This window comes from Rutilus rutilus (assembly GCF_951802725.1).
Source record: "Rutilus rutilus genome assembly, chromosome: 15".
Lineage (NCBI taxonomy): Eukaryota > Metazoa > Chordata > Actinopteri > Cypriniformes > Leuciscidae > Rutilus > Rutilus rutilus.
The window spans coordinates 21,514,667-21,538,714 of record NC_140220.1 but is presented as its reverse complement, the minus strand read 5'-3'; the positions used below and the strand labels follow the sequence as shown (position 1 = coordinate 21,538,714).

General features: G+C 37.4%; 1 protein-coding gene across 2 annotated transcripts in view; it reads left to right on the top strand.

Moving 5' to 3' along the window:
• flrt2 (fibronectin leucine rich transmembrane protein 2) overlaps positions 1 to 13,848 on the top strand; it is a 43,272-nt gene extending 29,424 nt beyond the window's left edge. The window contains exons 1-2 of one of the 2 annotated variants that reach the window (XM_084432813.1): positions 2,849 to 3,369; positions 5,876 to 13,848. In XM_084432813.1, coding sequence (XP_084288939.1) covers positions 6,279 to 8,267 — 1,989 coding nt within the window. In that variant the 5' untranslated portion in view covers positions 2,849 to 3,369; positions 5,876 to 6,278 and the 3' untranslated portion in view covers positions 8,268 to 13,848. Of the gene's footprint in view, positions 1 to 2,848; positions 3,370 to 5,875 lie in introns of those variants that run through there. The other variant, XM_084432814.1, reaches the window with a different exon arrangement.
• Positions 13,849 to 24,048: the final 10,200 nt, after the last annotated feature.

Below are 24,048 nucleotides of genomic sequence, written 5' to 3'. Positions count from 1 at the left end.
TCAAAATTACTTTTAATCTAAGGTGTTTTGATATTTGTAATTTGTGACATTTACTTTGAGTTAAAATTGTTTGTACACTATTTGTGTGTGTGTGTGTGTGTGTGTGTGTAATGTGTGTGTGTGTGTGTGTGTGTGTGTGTGTGTGTGTGTGTGTGTGTGTGTGTGTGTGTGTGTGTGTTTGGACATAAAAACAGACTTTTTCAGAAGATCTTCTTTCGTGTTCTACACAAGAACATGAAAACTGTCATCAATTACAAACCCTCATTTTTGTTTGGACCCTTTAAGAATACATGACACAATTTGTGATACATGAATCAATATAGTGCTCATATGGGAATTTTTAGGCAACAGCTGTTGACACTATTGGCAAATAGCGATAGATAATATTTACACTATGTAAAAATATATGGACACTTGTAATAATGCAGCGTCTTCCATAATTTTGTCTGGCCCAACCAGATGTCAGTGGGCGGAGTTAGTGTAAATAACCTCTACCAACAAGGCGGGCTATTTGCACTTAGTGTAAATAGACACTCAGGAATTTTGAGAGGCTGATATCCTTGTTACTTACTATAAAACTAGGGAGCCGATTGAGACACTCCAAGACAGTGTTTTTAAGTAAATGTGATTCCATATAAAATATAGCAGCCTGTCATTTTACTTATGCATATTTTTTTGGGGTTCAGTATATAATTCATTGTCTGTATGGCAGGCAGGATTTATGTTGAAATTAAATTTTGTGGACCGGGAAGGACGATGCAGTCAATCACTGACATTTAGAAGATAAAAATAAATATAAAAGACATCTGGAAAGTCACTAAAAGGGCTCTTCGCAACATGATACAATGGAACTCGGATACTAGGATCAATTTATTTTCAATACGGCGGGAGACACTCTCATTTCTCAATGTTCAACGATTATAATTCTCTGCCCTTCCTTGTCATTTCATCTAACCATCGCAAATTGATTGCCAAATCATTCGGGTCCTAATAAGTGTGTGGAGTTTTCCCTCCCACTGGATACAGGCCTACGTCAAGCTGTCCCCTCACTGTTAGTCGGCCACTATTTAAATATCATGTCGCGTTTACAGTAATGTGGCCCTAATTAAAATGTATAGTCTGACAGAGTGCAGTCTCGGCACATTCTGTGCGTCTTGCACACCCGTGAGCGAATAGGTAATGAATGCTACGCTTGGAGAGAGGGAGAGAGAAGCTGTGTCCGAAAAACGTGGCTGAAAAACGCTTTCACTGTCAGTACGGTAGTAGGAGGAAAGCAAGACATAAGTGTGTATATGTGCTTAAATCTCTTAGCTTACTTGAATTTGTTGTACATTATTAGACATGACGTTATTGGAAGACTGTCTGAAAGCAGTTATCTTAGAAGGTGCTTTCATACAAAGACGCTGCTTGTCATTTCAATGACTAACCAGGCAGCAAGACAGCTGTCTTTGGTTTTCAAACAGAGAAAGAAAGAGAGATTCCCTTAAGTTTGCCTCAGCCACCTAAAAACAATAGTATACATATGGATGTAATATTTATGACTTAGTCTGAAAGAGACTGCAAAAAAGAGCTGAATTCTTAGAATAAATAATTTTATAGATTTATTTTTAATTTGGTTTTATTTTACTATATATTTTATTTTATTAATTAATTTGTATTAATTAAACAGCTCATACTTTATCACTAGAGAATACATTAAATAAACATGAAAATTAATCATTTTAGACATGAATAGGCTATATAACATTCTTGGCAAAAATATGTCTTTAAAATTGTATATAATCTGTACAGAACCCTATAGAACTTTAGGTTACACTTTATTTTAAGGTGCCATTGTTACAGTGTAATTATACAGTTACGTACTGAGTAATATTAAGCAACTACATGTACTATACTATAGGGTTAGGGTTTGGTTTGAGGGTCAGATGCATGCAATTATGCATAATTTACTGTTATTACTATGGTAAGTACATGTAACCTATGTAACAAGGATAATGTAAAATAAAGTGTTGTTAAACTTTTTTTTTCTTTTTTTCTAAGAGTGGGAAAGTAACGGTAAGGTAAAACTATTAATCTGGGTGTGTTTGTGGACTACCTCAGTTTTGAGTTCATTCAAAAGATCTGACTCAAATTATTCATTGCATCTTTTATGAGTGCTCTGAACTAGGAAGTCAACACTTTCACTGAAAAACGACTTAAATCTTATAACTTCAGAAGAAACAAGTATAAACCACTTTTATAATACTTTTGAATGATTGATGATGATTTTGAATATAGAGACTGGACATATTGTATTTGCATAAAAAAAAAAAAACTTTTGTGCTCCACCAACACTTGCAACACGTTACTATTTTACGTTTTGGCAAATTGGTGGCTAATTCGTACTCTTTATGGTTCAGGGGGTGGGGTTAAGGTTAATTTTCATGCTTTAATTTATTTATTTTTTATTATTTTTTATTATTATTATTTTCTAAAAGTCGTACCTTTTCGTACAAATCACATTACGAATTCTTAAGAAATTGTCACCTCATCAAATAAGCTAGTTACATTTTCTCACGAGCAAAAAGAGTAATGCAAGATATAGGAACGACACAAAGGGGAATAAATAAGGAGATGCATAAAAATAAAATAAAATAAAATGTATTGTAGAATAATTTCATTTAGATTATCATTGACGTTAAATGGTCAAATGTAAACATATCAACAAGGAAAGCAAGCTCGTATCCTTAAACAGAGTTGGGGAACTTAAAATGTGTGTCATTCCACCCCAGCCTGTAATCTCTTTACTCAGGACAGTGTGGGAGGATCGACCGAACGAGAGAGAGAGAGAGAGAGAGAGAGAGAGAGAGAGAGAGAGAGAGAGAGAGAGAGAGAGAGAGGACGGAGGTGTGCAGAGAACAGATCATTACCAGCGCAGTTTTGCTCTGTAAACATCTCTCGGAGATAAATCGACGAACTCTTGTGTTTGGCTTTCTCGAAGTATATGATGATATGATACGCGGTGACGTGGATGTATTTTTGGGATTTTTCGGCGAGTTTTCCGACCCCTGGAGAAAGTGGATTTTGTAAATGTGAATTTGATGTAAATTAAAGGTTTAAACGTGGGTTCAGCTGTGGAAAGGGGAACAGAGGGAATCACTTCGACAAAAAGTAGTGAGCGCGCGCACTAAGCTCTCCACACGGGAGTCAGTATGCTGTCCGGAGGAGCCGCGGGCGGAGAGGAGCATGGAACCGATTCGGTAGAGCAGCATGTTGTGGGAATGGCGCTGGATCTTTACGTCCCAGCAATTTCACCGAGCGCATGAACAAGGATAGGGGGACAAGTGTTCTATGTGCTTGAAATATACGGATAAAATCATGCTTTATAAGGTAGGCTGATTTTAATGGAGACAATTGCATTTATTGTGGTGGATTCCGTCCATTTACCCGTCTAAATCCAGGAATAGGTTATAGTAGACATCCACATGTTAAGTTAAAAGTGTTGGTTTTGGACATGAATGACTACTTGTAAGTTGCATTGCCGTAGTTTCCAGGCATTTCGTCCGAAACTATTCTGCTTAACCATGGCTTTTACTTTTCCGCAAACTGCTACGTTCATGGGTTGGCAACATTTCAACATCTCAGATAATATATTTAGGGTAAATAGTGGATAACTAAAGCGGTTTTTCTGGTCAAACATCAATGCGCATCATAGCACCGTTTCTTTACTTGCGCTCGGCGCTCAGAACCATCTAATTATTCATTCACATCAACAGTTCACCTGATCTGCCTCGAAATGTTTTCTGCGATACAAACTTTTAGTGTTGTTTTGTATTTGTTCTTTTTTTTTCTTTCTTTTTGAGGACATGCTGTTTTGTCAATATACAGTTAGCCTACATTTAGCTGTTGTCAGAAATTCGCCCTAAAAATGTGACGTTTCAGCAATTATGGATGGTATTTTGTTGTCTGCATAGTTTGCAGTTCTTAACATATATTTTCTAAACTGTATATTTTCTTAACTGATAGTATAGCAACCAATTGAACAACTACAATATAGTCTAATTTGTTCAATTTGAGCACCGTATTAATAAAGGTGGTAAAATGGAAGACCACACGATGAACCTACGTTTAGAAAAAAATGGCCTTTCCATAATAGTCAATAAACACACAATATAGAATGTGCATATGTAGCACACAAACGCATAACACCATCGGGTAACCTATGACATGAATAATTCAGTGAACTGTAACATAAAATGAGTAACATAAATTATTATAATAGTAAGAATAAATGCAAATACTAAATTATTAAATACAATATAATTAAATGTGATGCATCATTTCTGGGTATCTTTTTTACTGCTTTACTTGGTCAATCATACTTTAATATTTATACTTTGATTCATACTTAGAAAAATATTTGAATAATATTTTACTGTACAAGTATATTGTCTTGAATTATTTTATTTTTTTTACTTGAAAAAATCATACATTCCATAGTATTTTACAGTACAACTACAGGTATTATCTGTTAAAATAAATATAATTTTACTGTGTATAGTAAGGGAACTTACAGGTAACCAATTAGCAGGTTTTTACGGTCACACATTTTTAAAATTATGATTTTTTTTTTTTTTTTTTACAGTCTAGGTTATAGTTTGCTGTAAACGTCTTTATACTCACAATATGCATTTTAATGCAAAGTCAAACATATAATTTTGGTTTTGTTTTCCGGTAATGTATCTTATTTAAATCACATCTGTCACAGCTTGCTTCTTAGTAAAGATAAGTGATCTCTTGCCAGGCATCGATTGTCTTAACTCTGTTAACAAAGCAGATGGTCAGGTCACAAAAGGAGCAGTCCAATGCAAAGATGTTTGCTGAAGGCTCAAGATACCAAGAAGTATGTTATTTTACAGTAACATCAAAAAGGATTGACAGAAAAGTTTTAAGTTGCATATGTGTATAAATAAATACTGTTTTTGATATTGTCAAGTACAAAAGAGTATACTGCTGTCATATTTCATGAAATGTAAATGCGAGCCAAAAAGCCTGCTTTCTATGTTATGAGAAAAAAAAAAAAAAAAATATATATATATATATATATATATATATCTACCCCAGGTTATACAAAAAAAAAAAAAAAAAAAAAAAAAAAAAAAAACCTTTCCACAATGTTGATTAAAGGGCAGCAGCTGCCTTGGACAATTATAAATATTTTTATTATGATGAAAAACAGTGCACAATCAGCTTACTTTTATTTTGAATGTTTTATTCAAATCACTCAGAAATGAGAACAATACAGTTTGAATGGTAGATTCAGTGTGAGTAGTGATTCTGAGATCTTGAGCTAACATAAAACCTCTTTGCTGAAAAAAAAAAAAAACAAAAAAAAAAAACCTGATCATTTATTGCAGGTAGAGAGGCTAAATTATACCCCGATCCCATTTAATTTGACAGGCAGCATTTGTCACTCTGAGCTGTGTAGGACACACCCTCTCCCTCAACTCATATTTCCCCCCTTTGAGCTATGCTAAAGCAGGACGTGCATATTCTATGATGCACAACGAAGACACCATAGTAAACAGAGAACATTGCATAAGCAGTAGCCATGTACTTGGAAATACCTTTAATAAACACAAAAGTTATGTGCAACCACATAATCCTTGCTTCATGTTTTGTTAAGTTATTTTCCATTTTACTGTATTGTATTTATTGATTGATGTTTGTTTATTGATTTCTTTATTGAAATTTGTGAAATAAATCCCATTTATGCAGTTTAATACCATTGTCTTGAGATTTAATCACTTACAAGGCATTAATTGTAAGTTTTCTAAATTATTATAGCTTTTGTTGTTAACTTTTTGTATTCTAATTTCTCCTTCTTTTGAAACAGGTCTCTGGACACAAATGTCACATCTTCCGGAAACAGCCGGGGCTGGGGCCCATCAGCACTTGACAGCAGGCTGGGAGGTGGACGGTGTGGCACAGTGCTTCAGCACTCTCTCAGTCACACCCTGCATGGGCCCTACATTGAGTTAGAGCAGTTCTGCAATGATCTGATTCCTCAGCATGGATGGCTTAAGTGAGAGAACCCATGCACTCTAATGAGACCATCTCCAGACAAGGACTAGAAATTATCAAGGGATTACTCCTCAAATTCCTGGTTATCTGCAAACTGCACATTAGAGTAATCTTTTAAAGGACTTCATTTTGCTGGATTTGTTACATTTCCTTTTTACTCCCTCCAACCACTGATTTTGTCTTGCCATTTCCGTTCCCTCCCTTTCTTTTTCATTATGGAGTTTCAAGCTGGATTTTGGAATAACGATTGGACTTCATTTCTTCGCTTTTGGTTGACAGTGTTGTTGAGCTTGCATGTGCAGTTCAACCCTGTCTCCTCCTGTCCCGAGGAGTGCCGCTGCGATATAACATTTGTTTACTGTAATGAGAGAAGCCTGACGTCTGTGCCTCTGGGGGTGCAAGAGGGATATAAGACCCTCTTCCTCCACAACAATCAGATCAACAATGCCGGCTTTCCGTTGGAGCTACACAATGTTGCCTCTGTAGATACCGTTTACCTATATGGAAATCAGCTGGATGAATTTCCCCTCAACCTTCCCAAGAACGTTCGAGTGCTGCACCTTCAGGAAAACAACATCCAGACTATATCAAGGGCAGCACTTGCCCAGCTTCCCATGCTGGAGGAACTCCACTTGGATGACAACTCCATCTCAACTGTAGGGGTAGAGGAAGGGGCTTTCAGAGAGGCTGTCAGCCTCAAGCTTCTTTTCCTCACCAAAAACCACCTAAGCAGCATTCCTATCGGATTACCAGCAGATCTCAAGGAGCTGCGTTTGGATGAGAATCGCATTGCAGACATTGACGAGGATGCCTTCCAGAATGTCACTACACTGCAGCGACTGTTGCTGGATGGGAACTTGCTTGAGGATGAGGCCATTGCTCCGGGAACCTTCCAGGATCTTGTCAACCTCAAAGAACTGTCCCTAGCACGCAACTCCCTCACCACTCCACCACCGTTGCTCCCTAGTGCATCCCTGACCAAGCTCAACCTGCAGGAAAACCAGATGGACATCATTAAAGTGGCATCCTTCGCTGGGCTTAGTAAACTGGAGAAGTTAGATATCTCTAACAACCAGCTACAATTTCTTCCATCGGGTGTCTTTGACGGCTTGAGAAACCTGAGGCACCTTAATGCAAGAAGCAACCACTGGCGTTGTGATTGCAGCATTAAGTGGGTCATTGCATGGCTCAGGTCTCTGCCGTCTGCGATAAATGTCCGCGGGTTTGCGTGTCAGAGTCCAGAAAGGGTGCGTGGTATGGTAATTCGAGAGCTCACCTTAGATGCCATTGACTGCCCTGCAGGCACTGTGTTGCATCCCTGGCCAACCCATTCATATCCATCTACACTGCCAGCCCGCAGAACCACCACCATCACTACGACCACCTCTAGAACCACCCACTTCACCACCATTTCACCCACTGCTTTTAACCCCGCCTCAGCCAACCCCACTCCCCCAGTTCCACATTTCCCTCCTGGTCCCCTACCTCCTTATGAAGACCCCTTAAAAATCTCCTTTCATGTTGTTAATTCTACCTGCATTGATGTGAGCTGGGAGTCTTACTTCACTGTGACTGCTTACAAGGTGACTTGGGTCAAAATGGGGCAGAGTTTGATGAGCGACATCCATCGAGAAAGAACAGTCCCAGGATACCAACGAAGACTTAGCCTGTCAAATTTGGAGCCCAGGTCTATCTATCGCATCTGCGTGTACGTTCTGGATACTCTTAACACTTACAGACCAGGTGAGGATACTATCTGTTCTGAGGCTAAGACCAAATCCACATCCACGAACTCTGAATCCGAGCAGGCTGCCCAACAAGACAACACCTCCACACTCCTATTAGCTGGAGTGATTGGTGGGGCAGTGTTGGTGGTCCTTGTGACACTTCTAAGCGTGTTTTGCTGGCACATGCACAAGAAAAGCAGGTCATCGTCGTCCAAATGGAAATACAATCGCGGCAGGAGAAAAGATGACTACTGCGAGGCCGGCACCAAAAAGGATAACTCCATCCTGGAAATGACTGAAACAAGCTTTCAGATAGTGTCGCTAAACAATGAGCAGCTTTTAAAAGGGGACTTCAGAATTCAGCCCATCTACACACCTAATGGAGGAATTGGCCTCCGAGACTGTCACCTTAGTAACAATAGCATAGCTTATTGCAAGAGCAGTAACGTTCCCAGTGTGGACTTCTCCCACACATGATGCTTTTCAATGGATGCTACAACCATTTGTTCAAAGAAAATGTAGTTCAATATACTGTACAATATACGCATACATATACATATATATATATTTCCAGGTGCAGTCAACATGGTAATTTATACTGTGGACAACTATGTGGAATTCTGCTATATTTTCTATTCTTAGTAAATATGAAATGGTTTTGTAATTTGTGAGGCTCAAAGTCGTTTCACTCAAAGACGCTGCATATATGTTGACGCCGTAGACGTTGGCTACCTGCTGCAAGTGCAGTCCACAGGTTTTGCCTCTCAACCACTTTAAGATCTTGAAATCATTGCTAACCACACAACCAAAATATGCCCTTTGTGCTGAAATACAGCTACCCCTTCACACAACAGTAGTTAAGATAACAGTGGTCAGGAAACCAAAACACAGCTGATTAAGCTGCAGTAGAAAAAAAGGAGCTGAGTTTTTATTTCCTTTTTTTGGAATTGAAGTGCACTTTCAAAATGCAGCAGAGAGCATGGGCAGTCATTCAGGAAATGAGCTTTTGTGGAAATCACATTTGAAGGGAAAAGGACCACTCTTCAACACCCTGCAGTTCTCAGAAGGAGAGGCTGACATCAGTGATCGCGGTAGAGAGATGGGCCTAAGGGTTCCTGTGCAAGCATTTTCCAGGGCATGTTTATGTTTAATTTTACCCACCAGGGGGCAGCTTGTTTCAGTACATTCAGAGAATATTATCTCAAATAGACCACGAACACTCTAGCATGCCATATTTCTGATAGCTTTTATGTGGATAGCTTTTGTGCTGGAGTCTAATTTTCAAGTAATTAGCAGCCCAAACATAAAATTAGGTAATATAATAGCTAAGCCCCTTAGGTAAACTATGAATATCCTGAGGGAGCTCTGTAATCTGCTTCATGTTTTCTTAAATTATAAATTGTAAAACATAAGAAACAATGAAAAACTTCAACCAAGTCTGTATTTCCCTTTTATAAACTTAAAATGTCCTTTCTGAACATGTTCTGTGATTTACAAATTAGGCCAGGGCATTACACAGAGCTCCACCTCTCTATCTATTTCTGTTCTCTCTCATGAAAGTGATCAGGAACATTCTACAGCGACATCCCCATCATTGTCTAACTTTTTCCTTTACTGACCAAAACCCTTTTTAATCATGCATCACATCAGGTGGGATGATGAATGAACGTTTAAACAAAAGCCTTCTTTTCATGGAGAAGAACTGGCACATGCCAGATTCTGTCTTTGAAAGAGTTTCTGATCCCTGCATGAGTGCAATTAGGACTATTTTTTTAATGGCGCACCAGTTTTCCAGGACAGAGAGCCGAGTTTGGAATGCAGGCTTACTGTGGAGAAGTATTTATCATGCGCTGTTACTCATAGACTTTACTTGCTTTGACAAGATTTTATTTTGTGGGCCAGGTTCAAACCCCCACTGCATAATCCCTGGTCTAAGAAAGGGAGGGGGGAAAGAAAAAAATCTGAGGTTATTTTCGCTTGGCAGGAGGATTCTGGATTGGGGAGGGGGCTTGAAGTTGGGCTGGGGTACCTAATTGTTGGAGTTAACCATTCATTGCCCTCTAACTTGCCATTAAGTGTAAGACTAGATCGTGGGATACTTGTTTACATCCAAACTGCTTTTGGAATTACTCGAAATCTAACAGATGTTTGATTTCTGTGACTAACAGTTGGTGCTTGCACTGATTAACTACCAACAACACACAAGGTTTGCCTCAGTGCGTGTCACAAACAAAATGCTCTCTAAAAGGGAAAAAAAGGGCTACTGCACTTCTGTGGTCTTGAAATTGTTTCTCATTAGCATCCCAGCAGGCTGCTCCGACCACCCCGTCCCTACTTTCCTTGAAATTTGGAACATCCTAGGGCTCCATTTCTCATCTGAAGGCTTTTAACTGATGTGTACACCATTAACAATTCATTTCAAATCATGTGGCCACCCGTAACTCTTTTTAACAGACTTCCTCCACACAAGTCCGGTGCGGTTGTCAGGCTCAGGTTCCCTGAGAGGAGGCGGTTGCAGTGGCACAGACCCAAATGAATCGCTGCAAAGTTAACCCGTTAGTGAGATAAATCGGTCTCAAGCCTATCAAGACTTATTTTCACGGAGAGAAAAGTAAAGGCAGGCTAAGCAGAGGAACTTATTTGTGCCACTATCCAGTACATCATTCCCTCTACTGAAGACCTCAGGCCTAGCGTGGAGGGTTTTTGCTGGGTCGTTACCAAAACCAGAAATGTGTCATACTAAACACGAAAGAGTTTTATCTATTGCCTTACTGTAACCCAGCAGTATGTCTTAATGTGGTTAATGTGAGGGATTTTACATCATTTATGCAGAGATCCGTGGATTACAGTGAGAGCTACACATTTTGAAGGCAAGGACTGAATGGAAAGCACACATTTTGAAGGGCAATTGCAAACTACATCCTGACAGACATCAATAGATGACATTGCTAACAAGCCAAGGTCTATCCTCCAGACAAGAATGGTGTGTTATGATTCAGAGTGAATCATTGCCTCACTCGTGTGGAGAACATTGTTCTTTATTTTCTATGGATGAGCTGAAAATCACAGTAGTGTCCCTGTAGTCAAATGGATGTATTACACAAAAAGGACTGTGAGCAATGCCTTGCATCCACAATTCTAACCAACATTCAATCCGTCTCTTGAAAAAGCACATTGATTTGGTTTGGAATAATTACTCTAAATGACTGTGAGGTCAGTCTGAGCAAAGCACTACCACACATGTGGCTGTATGCATCTTTAATCTTTTTGTGTCCCTTTCATTATTTTTTTGACAGAATATATTTTTTATTATGTTTTGAAAGTTTTCTCGCCTGTGCAGTTTGGTAGTTATACACTATTAAAACTTATTTAATACAGACTTCAGCACATTGGTGGATATAGTGGTTTTACATTAGGATAAAGCTAAATCTATCTGATATTTGAATGAATTGATTACCAAGTGGCAGTTCATTCGAACAGCCAAGACTAGCTGAACAACAACCACAAAATGTCATGTGCTACAACATTTTTTTCTTCATAATGAGGATGGGGAGTGGTTCTACGATTTTTGAAAGTCTCGTTTTAAAGATATGGTGATTTGTTTGGTCTTTAAGCTGGGTTTTGCAAGTAGAATCCATTGGGAACCAAAGTAACTTTTGATTGCTATACGTGCATTTAATTTCTTTTGTTTGTTTCCACTACTAAACTGTTGTTGTTGTCCCATGTATGTGCCTTGAATTGAACTTACAATGTAAAGTCCTTGAAACCTTTAAATGTTTTGCACAAGTTGTAAATAGAGAACCCAAGCTTTTTTTGGAAAATAAAGGAGCCATCAGAATTGACCACTGATTTTGTCCATTATAGCCAAATCTCACTTTTTTTCATTTTTGTTTCATGATGCGTGATCCAGTAATTAACACATTGCACCCATAGATGTCCAGCACTATTGGCTAGTGAACTCAAGTAGGTTAAATTTCTCAAAGGATGAGGTACCTGAGCAAATTACATTTATGTTACGTTTGCACATATACTGAAACATGCGTTAAAGTACTGACAGCCAACAAACAAACAAAACATTTTTTTACAAGACAAATCTGATTCAAAGAATATTAAATTCAAGAAAAATAGGTTGATTTATTGTTTTTAATTAATTAAATGTTTAATGCCATCACATTTAATTAAATTTTGTTTGCACCATAAAATGTTAATAAACATAAGCATTCTATTCCTAGTTCAGAGGCCATATTGCATAAAAGGACAAAAGGAGCAATTGACTATTTGATGCGTGCAGGTTGACAAGTTAGCAGCAATGCAAACTATAGACATTTTTTATAAAACCCTCTCTAGAATGCATCCTTATTACTCTGTAGCCAGAGACTGGTTGCCCACTGGAGTTTTTACATAAATGCCTCTTTGGAATTATATCTGATCAAGGTTTGGGGAAGCCAAAACCAGCCTATTTATAAACAGTAGAGCTTCATTAAGACCGGTTAGTCGACTAGTTGTTGAGACAACACATACTGTGCAATACTGTATGAGGTTTTGCACATCTTTTGAAATGACTCTCCAAAACATATTGTACAAACATGTGTTTACAAACCTTTTAAATGGCACTTCAACTGCTTTGATAAATCTTGCATCTCATGTGTGTCCCCCTAAAATACACTATCTAAACATTTTTAAATCAAGATACATTTACTTGGGAAGCTACAAATCCCCACCTGTGACATATGAAAAAAAAAAATATATATATATATATATTGTGGCCGCAAATTAACAATTCGTTCCTACGACTTACAAATACATCAGCATGTTTTACTAATTTGTTCCCTTATTTTCAGTACACTGTACGACCAATATATTTTTGTTCCTCGTTTTTACTAAATTGTGATGACGTTATATAGTATACATTATAATTTGTTCCCTTGTTTTTGTTAAATCAAAACAAGGGAACAAATTAGTTCAATGTGGACATGATTTACTAAAACAAGGGAATTAAGTTATTCTTAATTTGTGGCTATTTAACTAACATTTAACTAAACATTTAAGTAAAACAAGTGAACGAATAAGTAAATCGTTGTCATGATTTACTAAAATGAGAGAACAAATTCTTAATTTGTGGCCACGATATCCTTAAGAAGCAAAACTACTGAAGATATTAAGTCTTGTATACTAAATAAAAGATCAAAATTAAGCTAGTTTATGCTTAAAACAATAAAATATATCTGCCAGTGAGGTAAAGAAAAACAAATAATCTTGTTTTTACTTTGCATTTTTTTGTCTGCGATTTTTTCCCTTAACCCATCAGGAGGTAATGTTTTTTGTTTTTAAGCATAAACACACTTTATTTTTCAGAAAACAAGACTTAATTTCTTCCCAAGTAAATGCATCTTGATTTAAGATTGTTTTGATATTTGCAGTGCACAAATTTGCTCTTACACCTGGTTTATTTACAATGAAACGCTCAGCTTCAAGGTTATGGTTAATCCATTGTCTCGAGAGCCAGAGATTAGCTGTGCTTCTCTTTTCCACTATGATTGTGAGAACTTTTCACAGCCTTTAGTCGTAAAGGTGCGGATTGTCGTCCTGAATACCAGGGCATCATAAAATATAAAGTTTACTCTTTTGATGATTTGTACCAAGTGGCCTTGGTACAACACTTCCCTTAAAAGATGTTCCTACTGAAAGGGGAAGAAAAAGTCTCACACCTACACTTAGTTTCATTTTAAAACTATTTAAAACCATTTCCTTGGAGTCCAATAGCAGCAAAGTCAGCAGACAACTATCTGACTCTACTGGTTACAAAAGATACTTCTCAGTTCCATATTTTCCTTGAAGCAAAAAAAAAAAAAAGAAAAAAAAAAAAGGGGAAAGTGATGTTTCGGCAAAACTATAGTCATCTCTTTTGCTTTTCATACCAAGAGAATTCAGAAATGGGTAATATGCTATTTGAAAGGAATTGTGAGGTGGTGTATTTTCTCTGAATTGATGCTGGTACCCCTGAGTCTCTCCTTATTCAGAGCTGAAGGCTAAAACGAGTCTTCCTGATCTCTGGGCTAATCTGCCAGGTTAGTGGTCCTTTGTCTGGTTGACTTTATTGATCAGGTTCGCAATTAGTACGCAGAGCAAAAGCCACTATTGATCGTGCGTGATTATCCTGTTGAAGCCTTCCTAGGATGGTTTAGATGCAATTTTATCGGTACATGAAGAATGAGACCATATTTTTAAATATGTCAATCAATCAACATAAGCTTATTTGCAGGCTGGAAATAAGTGGAATCAAACCCAGCTGAGCAACCTCAAATCCCAAATAAGTTTTGTTCGAACCGTCTGGAGTTTGAAGTTTCTTGACAAATATCTGGGTTGTGTTGCACATTAAAATGCAAAACCATAGTTTTACTTCTAGGCATGCCTGTTCTGTCGTCTTTTTAACTTCTAAATACACTGCAGTGTTTGTGTCTGTTTTTACATTTTTGTGACAGTGTATTCTAGTAGCACAACAAGCTGATGCTGATACGCAGTTTTATTCCGTACAGCCCGATAAACAATCTTTGAGCAAGTTTCTCTCTTGCATAAACATATTTTCTTTTCATCCAACAAAATGGATGTTTTTTTTTTTTTTCTTCTATGAACTGAGACATCTGTCATTTCCACAATGGTATGACAAGCCATTTTTAGCAGGACTGTCTAAAAAAATGCTCACCCAGAATTTCACAATGACAAAGTTTTTAACCAATTGTCGAGCTTAGATATTTGTTATTCTGTGTCTCACATCAGAGCTGTGAAAACTAGTTGAATATGCCTTAACAGAATCAGAGAGAAAAAAAAAACATGAAATACTCAAGGTAAAATAAAAAGTGGGGTGCCAAAAACATTCACATTTATGAATTATGGTTTATGTAAACAAATGTCCTTTATTGTTGCTTTAGTGTACTAAATAGTGGCTTCAGAGAAAAGAAATGTGAGGCATTTAGAAATACTTCACAATATTTCTTTCCTATGACCAGTCACCAAACTAGTCACACTGTGTTATGCTGCTATGACAAACCAACAAATCTGACAATAGTTGGATTTTCATTTTCTATTAAATGGTTAGTTTACCCCAAAATGAAAATTATGTCATTAATTACTCACCCTTATGTTGTTACAAACCCGTAATTCTTTAGTTCATCTTCGGAACACAAATTAAGATCTTTTTAATGAAATCTGAGAGGTTTCTGTCCCTCTATTGACATCCTATGCAACTACCACTTCCAAGCCCCAGAAGGGTAGTAAAGACATTAAGGCTATCCATATAACACCAGTGGTTTTAATTTTATGAAGTGACGCAAGTGCTTTGTTTACAGAAAAAAAGTAGGCCTACAACTTTATTTTCCAATGCACATTCACGCAACAACATCTGCTCTCACACCAACACAACATGCATGTGTCGTGGTGCTCTCGTGAACGCGCATTGGATATTAATATTTGGTTAATAATGAGTTTTTAATGTAGCCTGGAAATCCAGACCTAAATCTAAAAGATTAATGGTCTGGCGTCGACTAATGAAAATCGCCCAGCTCGAGGGGCGGCACCAAGCATGCATTTGAAAATCTCACTGCACGCAATTGGATAACACTACGACCAATCACAACAATAAACCCCCATACGCTTAGCTACCAGCGGAGCTAACTGGTAGATTATACTCTTACCGTATCCGGTCGGCAAAACAGCAAAAACGTCCTTCTTGCAAAGGAACGATTCGAGCGGCGTCTTCTGTTCCTGTTTTAGATAAAAAGCCAAGTTTAACTCGTTCACTGTAGCAGCCAAAGCCGTTTCAAACAACTGGTGTTCATCCATAGCCATCTTGCAATGTTTACTAATGACTTCGACGTCACAGCGCTGTCGTCATCCGTTTAGCTCGCCTCTGGCCCGGCTATATCAGATAACCCGATGTGATTGGTGCAGCTCAGATCGAGGGGTATATTTAATGAGCATCATTACTCGACACCAGAGTAACTCGCTGAGCAAATTCAACTTGTGCCCTCGCGAGAACTCTGGATTACCAGGGTATTTTTAATGTGCAAACAAAGCACAAAGGTTGAGGTTAATCAACTTGAGTCACATGGATTTTATGATGTCTTCACTACCTTTCTGAGGCTTGAAAGTGGTAGTTACATAAGCTGTCAATGGAGGGACTGAAAGCTCTCCATTTAATTAAAAATATCTTAATTTGTGTTTGGAAGTTCAATGACAGTCTTATGGGTTTGGAATGGCATGAGGGTGAGTAATTAATGACAGAATTTTCATTTCATTGGGCAATCTAGCTCTTTAAGAAATATTTCTAAATTTATGAAAAATGACAATATATCACACTCCAATGATAGCATTTGAATATATATAAACAAAGATGAATCTTGCTACTTATTCAAAGCAGTTTTATTACCTTCGTTTTGTTGCTGATAGTAAATTAAGCAAGAAAGGTTAATCCCCTCTCATTGTCCTAATGGTACATGCATAAGGACTTTAATCAAGAATCATCATGGACAATTAACGCAGCACGGATCATTTCAAATGATTTAATTTCACCCTGTAGAATATTCCGTTTCACCTCTAATGAGCTGCTAACTAGATTTGCTAGTCGACTCTCTTTGCCATACTGATTAAACAGGAAATAACTAACACTCTCAACATGGTGTGGGTCTACGGGTGCTGCACTTAAAATATCTAATGCTGGTTAAACTAGGAAAGGTGATACATGTCTGTTAGGTAACTGCAAACTTGAAACAGGGGAGGCGGAGGAGGGCATTTGTAACTTTTTCATAATGATTTCTTGTCATCTTTTAGATGCAAAACCATGTTCCTGTGTTTTTTTTGTTTTGTTTTTTTTGTTAATGTTTACATCTCACTAAAGCTGCATTAGTTTGATACAAACAGTAATATTGTAAAATATAAATGGTAAAGTGATGTAATTGTAAAGCTGAATTTTCAGCATCATTACTCCAGTCTTCAGTGTCACACGATCCTTCAAGAATCTTTCCAATATGATGATTTTATTTTTTTTATTATTATTATTGTCAATGTTGAAAACAGTTAATTTTGCAGCTTAACATTTTTGTGGAAACTGTGATACTTTATTTTCAAGATTGTTTGATGAATAGAAAATTCAAAAGAATAACAGAATAGCACAGAATATGCAAGCACAGATTTTACAGGTTTTACAGATTTTTTTTGTTGTTGTTGAAATTTTTGTTATCAACCATTTAATCGTATTTGTCTGAAATCTATGGTAATACAAACAGTAATCCATCACAAAATCATAGATAACTTTTTCCTAAGGGGCGGTGAACAGTCTTCCAAAAGCGAGAGCTTACAAAAGCTAAAGTAAACACTACATCAATAGTCAAGTCAAGTCAAGTCACCTTCATTTATATAGCGCTTTTAACAATATGGATGCAGCTTTACGGAGATAATAGGAAATTACCATAACAGATTGTTTAGGCTTTACAACAGCTCTAGGATAAAGTTATTGTCCAGCTAAAGTTAGTTTTGATTGATTGATTCACTTCCGTTGTGAAGATCATTAGTTATAAACTTAGGGGCCGCTAACACAACACCGTTCTAACAGGAAACGTTCTAACACCGTTCTTAATGCGCTCCGGCTGCCCATCCGCACAAAACAGTGCCTGGTGTCTCGAGAATGCACTCCCTGAAATAGGTTCGAAGGTGCAATGATTATCTGTTATCTCTGCACAAACCTCAAAAACGCAAACCTGCGAAAATGCAGACGTCGCGCACATGCGCATTACGTGTTCAGTCCAAAGGTATACGCGTTTGAATATATATGTACACAGGCGTGTATTCCTCTTTACAAATCAACCCTCAATAAACTACTTGTCTGGCCTTAAAAATGTGTAATACAGAAATGTTTTGTCGCGTCTGCGTAGCCACGCAAACCGGAATTATCCCGACAACATTTCATCTGTACTGAGGTAAAGAGAAGGGAGGGAGGCCTTCACAGGGGATGGACTGGTTGACACTTCAGGACTGCGTTGTCATCGTGTCCAGGCGCAGGTCCTTCATCAGATCTGGATATGGCCTGGATCCGGCGGACTGCGGTAAACCTCGGATAAACAGAGAGACTAATATTAGCGTAGACACCATTCTTCTTATGATGTAACGAGTACATCAGGATTTATGGGAAATGTTCACGGTTCCGGCTGACCTAAACTATGCAGCCTAACATTGAATTATAGAATCTATAATGTGTTATGTGTATGCTAGGCCAAAGAGATGTGTTTTTAGTCTAGAATTGAACTGACAGAGTGTGTCTGCTTCACGGACAATGTTAGGAAGATTGTTTAAAAATTTTGGTGCTAAATAGGAAAAGGATCTACCGCCAGCAGTTGATTTTGATATTCTAGGTATTATCAACTGGCCGGAATTTTGAGATCGCAATAGACATGAAGGACTATAATGCGTTAAAAGCTCGCTCAAGTACTGGGGAGCTAAACCATTTAGTGCTTTGTAAGTGATCAGCAATATTTAAAAATGTATACGATGTTTAATAGGGAGCCAATGCAGTGTTGACAGAACGGGGCTAATATGGTCATACTTTCTGGTTCTGGTAAGAACTCGAGCTGCTGCATTTTGGACCAGCCAAGTTTGTTTATTAAGCGTGCAGTGCAACCACCCATAATAGCTTTACAGTAATCTAGCCTTGATGTCATGAATGCATGAACTAATTGTTCTGCATTTTTCATTGAGAGCATATTATGACATAATTTAGCTATATTTTTAAGATTAAAAAATTTACTGATACTAGACATACAGATACAGATACAAAATACAGATACTAGACATGTGACTTTCAAATGAAAGATTGGTATCAAAGAGTACACCCAGGTTCCTAACCGACGACGAAGACTTGACAGAGCAGCCATCAAGTGTTAGACAGTATTCTAGGTCAGCCTTTCTCAAACTTTTTTCCGTCAGGGCACCTTTCAAAAGTGCATAAAATCTCAAGGCACCCCAGTGTAAAATATAATTTAAAAACACTGCATAACCCAAATGTAATGCAAATTATATATATATATATATAAAATGAATTTACAATTTTATTAATCCGTTCATATGTTTAACCCTTTCACACGTAAATTTAAAATATTCTGGCTGACCCCCCAGCGTGAGTTTTTCAAGGTGACCGTTATTCAGAATGTGTCACTTTATGGTTTCCATGGTGACGCGTCAATGCCTGTCAAGTGACACACCGCAGCAACAACAGAGCTGAATGAATGATGATCTGCTTTTATGTCATTTTTCCTTTTTTATTCAAAATATTCACAAATTTGTTAGATATGGCATGAAATATCTGATATTCCGATTGTCAAATATATGCAAGTGGAAGTGTTTTGTTTTTTGAACACCTTTATAACGATCGCGTTAGTTGAGCTGTATGCGCGATGGCCGCCGCCATGTTAGTTTGTGCCGCAGATGCAGTTCAGAGAATCGGATCTGTTGGATTTACAACAAGTGAATTCATCCACTTCTCCCGAAATACATAAAAGTAAGTGGCAGGTGAACTGGGAGAAGAACAGAGTAAACTTTAAAGTTACTTACACAATGTGTATCTGATATGAATAAAACTAATTATAATGGAAAGGATTATTATTGCCTCTTCCTTTGACATCAGTGTGTATTTTACAAACTCTAAATGTATTGTTTTTTAGTACTTATGTCTGAAACCTAAAACAAACATGATGTGGATGAAAACACTGAAAAGTTGTGATATATGACAGCTGAGCGCGCCTGTCTCTGGCTCAGCGCCAGCCAACGCGCGAGAGCACATTTGAATTTAGCAGTTGATCATGTCATGCACTGACCGTTCTAATCACACCTGTGCTCCAGGGACCAGCCTAGACTGATCACACCGGTGTGGTCGTACGTGCGAAAGGGTTAAAAAGAAGAAGAATGTATTTATGTAAATTCAAATATATTTATATATGAAATGTCCGAATTTTTTATTTTTATTTTTTAACCTACGAAATTTTTTGGCGGCACCCCTGACACAGTCAGGGGGCACCCCAGTGTGCCGCGGCACCCACTTTGAGAAAGGCTGTTCTAGGTTATTACATGAGGAATTTTTTTGTCCTTTTTTTTTTTTTTTTTGAATTAAGTAGTAGGAAGTTGCTAGTCATACAGTTTTTTTTTTTTTTTTTTTTTTTTTTTTTTTATATATATAACAGCTATGCATTCCGTTAATTTTGTGAATTGGTAAATTTCGTCAAGGTGTGAAGAAATATAGAGCTGCATATCATCAGCATAACAGTGAAAACTAATGCAATGCTTCCTAATGATATCTCCCAAGGGTAGCATGTACAGAGTGAACAGCAACGGTCATGGTACTGAGCCTTGTGGTATACTGTAATGTTAGTTAGAAGGCTAGCAGAGGCAAAACTTTGCCATTCGTTTATGTCATAGCTATCATAGCAACTACATAAAGCTTATAATTGGAACTGTTAATAGAAAACAAAACTACAAATGATAAGACATACTTACAATTTGTGATCTATAAACAACAGATTGTCCCAACAAAACGGGAATGGCTAAGTCTTTCAGCAGAAGCTTTTGTGCATATAGCCTTCATTTTACTCTCTTCTGGAAGCTGTTCTCCGCAAAATGTCGGAGGTTGAGGTTATGTTGAGGTTATATCTTCAGGAACAGTGTTGAAAATAAATTGTAACCTCTCTAAGTTTGTCAGCCTTAGGACAAAATGGGGTGTAAAAAACAGCAACAACCACTCTACCTATTCTCTAAAAGAGCCCAACATGGAGTTTCCCAGGGGGCAGGGTTTATGTAAATTTTAGGTATTGTGATGTTACCAACCCAGGAAGAAGCTCATTGTAGTCCCTGCCAGCCATTTGTTGTAGTTCTTAAAAAGCTATTTCTGTCAAAGAAAATATCTCCCTTGCTTTGAACTTTTAGGGTCGCAACTTTGCAGATGTTTATGCTCAAACAGCAAGTTAAAAAAAAGTTAAATCATAATCAAGGACCCCTTTAAAACACACACACACACACACACACACACACACACACACACACACACACACACACACACACACACACACACACACACACACACAAAAAAAACACATTTTAAATCATTCCAAACTTTTGAGCTTGTATGTATTGCATTATATCTAAACGGGGATTTTCTTTTCTTTTTTTTAGCTAGAACAGTCTTTTGGTACTTTGATTAAATAAGTGTCTGTCCAGTACTCCATCTTGTTTGTGATCAAACTTTGTTATAATTGTAATAATTGCCCTCAGTCTCATCTATATGGCACAGTTTTAAGAAAATGCAAAGCTATTCTGTCATTCAGGCAATAATGTGTGAGGAATTATGAAGTTAATAGAGAACAATTACACATTTATAGTTTTGTTGTCTCACTTCAATTTGCTCTAATGAAAAAGTCATTGCCAGTTTAATGTGATGTGACAAAACATTTAAATCATTAACACACCAGCTGTCAGGGCCCATTGGCACACGGCAATACAAATGTAACTTTTTGCCTCAGCAACAATACAGTCTGGAAACTGCAGACCTCCATATGTGTGCGTTGCAAAAGGGTTCGGGGTGCCGCTGCTCAGGTGGAACATGCCAGATGTAACCTTCAACAAATCACTCAATGTGAGCAAGACCCATGATACACCAGAACTCTGATGAAAAGAGGAGGTTAAAGTTCCTTGCGCTCTAGCCGAAGAAACCACAGCTACATTCAAAGGCAAGCTGGTGCCTGCTTCAGTATCCTCATGTAATAATGAAGAAGAAAAATCACAGGAAAGTGCTCTTACATTTACTCTGACAAACAATTTCCATTCAGAAAGAGCTAAAGATGAAACACGTGTTAAAGCAGAGCTTGGTCATTTTCTCTTTGCTTTTCACAGAACTCTGTTTGACTTGTTCAAATGGACCTTAAAAAAATCACAACAGTTTGCAAGTCCTAAGAAAAAACATTTTGCATTTATGTTCTAGGAAGATGATTTATTACCAAAACAATTTACATGAAAATGTGAATATTGTTTTACTAGATTAGACCACAAAGAATACAAGTAGTTTTAAAATCAGACAAAAAAAAAAAAAAAATTTAAAAGGAAAGAAACACAGAAACAGAGATCTAGGATGTGAGCTGCTAAGGATGTGTTCAGAAACATAAACATAAGCAAGCAAGACAAGAACCAGCTTTGGCTGAAAACATGGTCCCATGAGAAATGCATGATGATAAGTTACAGCAGTCAGGGTCAGGAAGAAACATTTGTTTTAATGCTCAAGTGGAGAGTCTGTACAGTCAGCCAACACATAGTTCAGTTCCACACAGCATCAGCACATTTACACGACATTTCTATGCATTTTGGCCGTTTATTTACACGGCAATGGCGTTTTGGGGCCTGAAAACGAAAGCTTTTAAAAAAGGGCTTTGAAGTGCACGTAAAAAAAAAAAAAAAAAAAAAAACAATACCCGTTATCATCTCCGTGTAAACTACAAAAACACAAATTTGTACAAACAGTGACGTCATGCACATACGTATTACATGTTCAGTCTATAGGCATGTAGTGTTACTTTACAAAGTAACATCGCTAACTACTGGCCTGGCTTGATAATACAGCATTTTTGGTAACACTTTACTTGAAGGGGTGTGCATAAGACTGACATGACACCTTCATAATCATGATGTCATAAATATGAAGGAGGTCTTATGCATGTTTATGACAACTGTCATTAAGTGTCATTCGCTCAATTATGACATTTTTAATGCAAATATGACATTGTTTGAGATGTCTTTGTTATGACAACTTGACATAAACCAATACATCATAACCTGTCAGTGTCTTTGTCATGACAACTTGACATTACCAAGACAACATAAATTGTCATAAATATGTTATAAACATGACATAGCAGATTAATTATCAAACTTAAGAAACCACTTAGCTTTATGGGTTAACATTTCATTAAACTGTCAGGTGGTTGCTTTTGACATTGGCTGTCATGAGGCCATTGTAACTGTGTCATGAATGTTTTTCTTGACCTCAACTACAGTGGTACAAATTTAATTTGTCATTAAAATGTTATAATGGCTTCATGACAGCCAATGTCAAAACCAACCACATGACAGTTTAATGAAATGTTAACCCATAAAGCTAAGTGGTTTCTTAAGTCTGATAATTAATCCGTTATGTCATGTTTATGACATATTTATGACAGATTGTGTTGTCTTAGTAATGTCAAGTTGCCATAAAGACATCTCACACAATGTCATATTTGCATTAAAAATGTCATAATTGAGCGAATGACACTTAATGACAGTTGTCATAAACATGCATAAAACCTCCTTCATATTCATGACATGTGTCATGTCATGACTATGACGGTGTCATGTCAGTCTTATGCACACCCCTTCAAGTAAAGTGTTACCGCATTTTTAGTTGTTTTGGCAGATCCATGTGAACGGGGATCGTTTTGACAACATTGTCATCTATACGGGAAAAAGCTAAGAAAAAAAAACGTTTCCGTACATCGTTGTCGTGTAAACATACCCTAAAACAAAGGGTAATTTAAAGTGATTTGATGTTGGTTGGAAATCAGCTTGAGATCAGTTTTGAGCAGTCCAGACACTCTGCTATGAGCATGTAAGATATGCTGCTAAATATAAATCCCCTAACAGGCAGGTGGAGCTGGGGGAAGTGGAAGATTTCAGAGGAACTCTGAGTTATATGCACTGCAGAACTAGCCTACAGCAAACTCTGAAATGTGCATGTGATTACTTGCAGATTGCATGTAAAGGACATCAGACTGCACCCTCTATCTGAATATATTAACAGTTGAACAGGTTCAATTCCCTTATACATATATTTTTATCCTGCTTTGTCTCAAGTACTCTGAAATCAGTGTCGTTTATTCTGTTCCAAGGAATGGTGGACATAGTGGCACCAAGATATATTTTATACTGTATTTTGCATTACCTGTCACATCATGAGGTTTGGCCGACTTTATAATGTACCAGCAGATGAAGAAAGAGAGATAATTGTAAGAGATTTGTTCTTGTTTAAAAGCAAAAAGAAATGGTCTGTGGATTCATTCACAAATGTTTGGCAGGGACTTTAACTATGCCTACTGATATTTGAATGACATTGGGATTTCTAAAAAAATGTAACTCAGATGGAAACAGTTAGGTAATGACATTGTATTTAGCAGTGATTTTCTATGTAAGCTCGCCA